The following is a 6415-nucleotide window of genomic DNA, read 5'->3' as shown; positions in this document are numbered from 1 at the left end:
TATTTTAATAAGTCAAACCTACCATTTCTCATACTTCTATTTTATCCTCTAAAGATAAGTTTTCTCCTAATGCCTGCTATAGTGGGGAATGAAATATTTTGCTCCAAGAGTGAGAAAAAAGGCCCTCTTATTTTTGTGTATAATCTTCATCTTTTTCTTCAAATATCTAATTTTACAACTTTTCAACTAGGAAGGTCCATGATTTACCAGTGTATTTAGGTGGTATCTCTAATGCTTCACATCCAAGAAGGTCATTCCTTTTCAATCCTTGGCAAGAGCCTGAAGAAGGGAAGCTCTACTGGCTTCACGGTGTGCTACAGGCCCTTCCAGGCTCGCCAGCCCCAGCCCTCAGGGATGTGCAGGGCCTGCTGAGGTGTGCATTGAGTCTGGCCCTGTCACCTGCAGACCCACCTCATCATCTTCTTGATGAGCCTTTCCTGACCCTCAAGCCAGCCCAGAGGGCCTCTCTGCTGTGCTTCTCAAGGGTTTTTTCCATTTCTCATTTAGCAATTTTTTTCATGGTATTTTTACTTGTTATTTATTTATCTACTTCCCTAACCAGACTATGGAATCGTCCCTGCAGCATTCTTCCCTGGGTTTCTAGTACCATTTGTGCAGCCCACACTAAATAGCATCATGTCATTGTATGTCTCTTGAATAAATAAGTCACAGATGTTGGACTGAAAAAGAAATTTCTGTATCCTTAATCACAATAGCAATAAGGACACCAGAGAAATCATATATTAACGAGCCAATAAGAATATTAGTTTTTTTATTATTTTAAGATTTAAATTCCAGAAGAGAAAGACACAGTTCTATCATGAGGGAGAAAAGTGACTTCTCCCCTGTAGAGTTAGACAAGTCTCCTGCAGAGTTAGAGAAGTGATTTCTGAAGTCCCCATGTAGACCACATTAGGGCAGTGCCTGTGGCTCAAAGGAATAGGGCGCCGGCCCCATATGCTGGAGGTGGTGTGTTCAAACCCAGCCCATGCCAAAAAAAAATATATATATATATATGTATATATCAGTTCATTTTGTATGAGAGAAAGAGAAGAGGGGTGAGGGGGAAGATGAGAAAGAGAGAGAAGTGAGCAGAGAGTGAGAGAAGGGAAGATGGGGGGAGAAAAAGAGCAAGAGAATGGCATGGTATCCCAAAGAAAGAAAGAATGCCAGCTATTTTTCTGTCTTGGCTAGGCACAGTGGTTCACACCTGTAGGCCTAGCACTCTGGGAGACCATGGCTAAGGGATCACTTGAAACCAGAGATTTGGAGTTTGCAATGAGCTATGATCATGCCACTGCAGGTCGACCTAAGCACCACAACAAGACCCCCATCTCTAAAAAATAAAATAAAATAAAATAAAAAGAATATTTATCTTTCCTTACAAAATAAGTGGAAACTAAAATAAACAATTCTATTACAGAGGAGGCAAATGCTTAAGATGGAGTTAGTAACCTTGTAGTAGAACCAGCACTCTTACTTATGGCAGTGTAAATTAGAACGTCCTTTTGAGAAACACTTTCTAAAAGGATTTTTTGGGCTGGACGCAGTATCTCACCCCTGTAACACTACTCTAGGAGACTGAGGTAGCAAGATCGCTTGAGCTCCAGAGTTTGAGACCAGCCTGAGCACAACCAAGACCCCGTGTCTACTAAAAATATAAAAATTAACCAGGCATAGTAGTGGGCGCCTGAGTCCCAGCTACTCGGGAGGCTGAGGCAGGAGGATTGCTTGAGCCCAGGAGTTTGAGGTTGCTGTGAGTTAGGCTGAGGCCACTACACTCTACCTAGGGTGACAGAGTGAGACATTTTCTCAGAAAAAAAAAAAAAAAAGGATTTTTCTACATCTCCAAGTCATTATCTTTGACATCTACTTCTAAGAGTCTGTCCTAAGAAAGGGCCTCAGTCCAGAAAATTCCTAGATGTAGTATAGGACATTTAGTACTCAAATGTTTATAGCAGCTCAATTCACAATTGCAAAGATGTGGAAAAAACCCAGATGCCCATCAGTCCGTGAGTGGATTAATAAACTGTGGTATATGTGTACAATAGAGTACTATTCGTCCATGAAAAAGATGAAGACTTCACATCTTTTATATTTACCTGGATGGATTTGGAGAATATTCTCCTAAGTATCTTAAGAATGGAAAATCAAGTATCCAATGCACTCAATGCTGATATGAAACCAGTAGATGAACAACTACAAGACTACATGAGAGAAAAAACATTTAAATTCAAGAAGCGGGGGAGGGGAAAGAGGTTCATTAAGTTCCCACTTAATGGGTACAATGTACGGGTATTTGGCACACTACCTTGGTGAAGGACTTTACCTTACAAACACGAATTACACAACCTAATCATGTGAACCCTCACATTTATCTGAAGTTTACCCAAAAAAAGAACAGTTCTTATTTCTACAGAGATATTAACAGTTACACCCTGAAGTAACTTAGAGACACAATTGTCCAGGATGGGGAACAGTTGAGGGGCCATGACACACACTTCATGGCACAGTCCTCATGGCAACCCACCAGCCTGAGAAATAGAATAAGACAGACACAGGCGGTTTGACAGTAGGTTTAAATATGTGTGCATCTGGAAAAAGACCATAAAATATCAAGCAAAAATGAAAATACTTGGTTAGGTGGTGGTATGTGGGCAAGTTTTAAACCTTTTTATTGTAATTTTGTTTGAACAACAAATGGAAATTACAAAAGCTTAGGAACAGTTATATAAACTGGCAAGTGAGGAAGTCACAAGGGGCCCCTCACATTATCATCCATGTGCTGAGGGTCAGAAAGGTGTCAGGAAGAGCAGAAACCACCTCTACGGGTCTGGCTTCCCTCTGCCCTACCTAGGCACTGTGGTTAGTGTGGATGAGAACACGGCTTTCTCCTGGCCTGCGTGTGACCAGTGTGGCGATGGGAGATTGGAACAGAGGCCAGAGGACAGGTAAGGGGACAGCAGCTGGGGCCTGAAGGGCATGGCAGCAACCCAGCCCCAGGAGTCCTCAGCCCAGCTGCTTGGGGCCTTCTATGGGCAGCTCCTCCAGATGCTTCTGGATGTCTGCTGAGCCCAAGTGCCCAGTGTGTCTTCCTAACAGGGATTTCTGCTGGTTTTTTATAGCTGTTATCATCTTAAAATAGAAAACCTAGGTTTTGTCCTCAGATCTTTATTATCAATCAGAAGAATAAAGAAAAACAGAAAAAAAAACAAGAATAAGTATAGGAGGGGGAGGAGGGGATGGGTAAAATCCTAACAGGTACGGGTGATAAGGACACTTAACAGCTGTGACTCAAGCCTTACAGAAGCAATCTGTGTAACCAGAACATTTGTGCCCCTTTAATATTTTGAAATTAAAAGGAAGAGACCAGGCAAGGTGGCTCACTCCTGTAATCCCAGCACTCTCAGAGGCCAAGGCAGGTGGATCATCTGAGCTCAGGAGTTCCAGACCAGCCTGAGCAAGAATGAGACCCTGTCTCTACTAAAAATAGAAAAATTAGTCAGGCATTGTGGCAAGCACCTGCAGTCCCAACTTCTTGGGAAGCTGAGGCAGGAGGATCACTGGAACTCAGAAGTTTGAGGTTGTTGTGAGCTATGGATGCCACAGCACTCTACCCATGGCACAGAGTGAAACTCTGTCTCAAAAAATAATAATAAATAAATAAATAAAAATAAAAAAGAAGTGAGACTCACTGGTCACTGTACAGCTTGGCCTTTATGAGGGGTACAACCTTATGCAGAGACAGTGAGCAGCCACTTGGACTAATGTCCCCTCCCTGCCCAGCTGTGCTGCCTACCCCAGGGCCTGCATCTGGCTGCTGGCATACCGTCCTCTGTGGAATCAGTTCTCAAAGGAGCAACCTCATTACTTTCTGCTTCCTCTTTTTTTCTTTTCTTAATTTCAGGTTAATGTGAAGGTCACAGTATTTGAATTTGTTAGGTAGAGAACTTCTTGTAGTTGTGTCCCACACCCAAAATAGCTTTCTGCTTCTTAAGAAGCAAAGACCAAAAGTCTCCTTGATACCTCTCAAGTTGGTAGCCTTAGGTATAGACAAGTCACTGCTAAATCACATTGAAGAGACAGGACGGGGAACGAGGTGTGTGTGGTAGCCAATGGAGGGCAGGCTTTCCCTTCCTGGCAGGAGGGAATATGGTTCACCTGGCCTCCAGAGGACTTTGGGCCCTTGGCCTTCCCCCTCTGCTCCACACGCTTCTCTGCCCAAGTGTCCCCTCAGTAGCCTCTGGCCTCTGTTAGCTGAAGCTGACATCCCTCAGAACAGCAGTCTGGGCTGCTTTCAGCCTCCCCTGGGAACTGCACTTTGAGAATATCCCCTTTGCCATGTTGGTAAACACTCACGTTTAGGAAACTGTCCACTACTGGAACTGCTCTGACTTGTGCCTTGTCTGGTCGTATCTTTCCTCATGTTTGCACACACCAGAGGCACCCTTTCCTGTGGGAGCTGTTCTCGGCTGGTTCTCCTGTTCTCAAGGGGCACCTACAAGTCTTCCTGAACTACCCCTTGATCACCCAGTGCAGAGTGAAGGTCAAGATAGGTGCTTGCACCCTGGTTTTCAACTTGAAAAAAGGCAGGGCGAGGGGGGAGCTGCACCGCGTCAGGTTGGGAAAGCACACCTCCTTCCAGAGGCATCCCAGGGAGGGGTCCTCCCTTCATGAGTGCAGTTCCCACACTGGCCCCAAAGTCAGATTTGACCTAAGGCTTTGAGATGGAAGCTCTGAAGATTGATGGTTTAGATTGAATATGTCAGTGTAGGGGACACGAGTGCTCCCTGTCCTGGGAAATGACCCAGCCCTCTGCTCTGCTGTCCCAGCCGTCACAGTGCTGCATTTCTTCTCTGCTAAGGACTGCTGCAGGCCCAGATGGGGTAAGTGTGCTCTCCAGCAAAGGTGGCCTCCAGGGGAATCCCTTCTTTGGAAATGAGGTCATTTCAGCTCAGCTTTAAGGGAGATGCAGGAACCTCCCGTGGCTTTGATCACAGTAGCACAGTCCAGAGACTGGAGTCCTCCCATGGCATCATGTTAATAGAACAGAATTGCCTGAGAAACTGTATTTTAATTGCTGGATATTGCAGACCCCAAGTGACTGGCAGTGTTACCATTACTCCTCAGAACCGGCTTGCCCACCCTGAGAGTCGCCTTGGTGAGGCTGAGTCCAGTGTGAGGTGCTCCTCCAAGAAAACACCACCTAAATCATAATTTATGGGCCAACGACAGTTTCTGAGATGTCCTTCAGATGCTACCTCTGTCTTGTCATAGCCATTTAAAAGCAGCAAAGTGGATGCCCAGGTCCTGCCACTGGGGTGGTGGCACTAGGCACAGCCCCAGCTCTGGAGAGGTATTTATGGCCAGAACAGGGCCTGCATCCAGGAACCTGACTTGGGCCAGCTTCTTGGGGCTCTGGTGATGGGAGAATGACTGCCTTCGAACCCTTTTTTTTTCTTTTTTTTTGCAGGGGGCTGGGTTTGAACCCGCCACCTCGGTATATGGGGCCGGCACCCTACCCCTTTGAGCCACAGGCACTGCCCTGCCTTCAAACCCTTTAGTCTGCTGAGTAAGGGTCCTGGCCAGATTTCAGGCAGAATTTATGCAGACTTGATCACACTGTGGAGGCTCCTTCTCCCACCCCACCTGCCTGTGCTCCGGCACCCCAGAGGCACTGCAGCTTACCTGTTTCACCTGAACCATAACTGGCAGTTTGGATTCAATGAGAAGGGATGAACCATAGAGCAATGAGAAGGGATGAACCATAGAGCAGGACCTCTGAGGACCACTGGACTGAGCCCAGGGTTCTCAGCCTGACTCAGCAGCAGAACTTCCTGGGTAGCTCTGCAGGCTTCTGCTCCCTCCTGGCATAAACCATGGACTCTAAAGCTCATGGGTGACCTGAGCTCCAGCTCAGAACCTTCAGTGGAGCTGCTGCTCCACAAGTAGGGATTGCAGCTGAGCCCAGACTGCAGGAGGCCCCCGAATGCACACAGGCCAGGATCTGTGCCCCTGCTTTTCACACAGTTCCTCCAACACTTTCATCACATCCCAACACAACAGAACCCAGGTTTCCCTACCAGGGCCCTCAGCATGGCCACCTAGCAGAGCTAGGGGCCAGCCCAGATGGGCATGTGCGTCAGGGACACTCATGTGTGTTCTGTTCTTTTTGTTTCTTGAGGTAGGGTCTTACTTTGTTGCCGTGGGTAGAGTGTTGTGGCATCAGAGCTCACAGCAACCTCAAACTCTTGGCCTTAAGTTATCTTCTTGTCTCTGCCTCCTGAGTAGCTGGACTACCTGCACCTGCCATACATAGCTCAGCTAGTTTTCAGACACAAGTCTTGAACTCCTGAGCTCAGGCAATCCACGTGCCTCAGCCTCCCAGAGTGCTGGATTACAGATATGAGCCACC

The 6415-nt window shown here is 46.5% G+C and overlaps 1 protein-coding gene across 1 annotated transcript in view; it reads left to right on the top strand.

The window, feature by feature from the left end:
• Window positions 1-6415, top strand: part of SPIDR (scaffolding protein involved in DNA repair) — a 533511-nt gene that overhangs the window by 523457 nt on the left and 3639 nt on the right. The window contains 4 exon segments of the mRNA XM_023508281.1: window positions 2858-2951; window positions 4442-4473; window positions 4476-4570; window positions 4833-4886. Of these exon segments, the coding sequence (XP_023364049.1) occupies window positions 2858-2951; window positions 4442-4473; window positions 4476-4570; window positions 4833-4886 (275 nt within the window).

The sequence above is a fragment of the Otolemur garnettii genome, unplaced genomic scaffold, assembly GCF_000181295.1.
Source record: "Otolemur garnettii isolate 467f Iridium unplaced genomic scaffold, OtoGar3 scaffold00237, whole genome shotgun sequence".
Lineage (NCBI taxonomy): Eukaryota > Metazoa > Chordata > Mammalia > Primates > Galagidae > Otolemur > Otolemur garnettii.
This window is presented reverse-complemented; position numbering and strand designations above follow the sequence as displayed.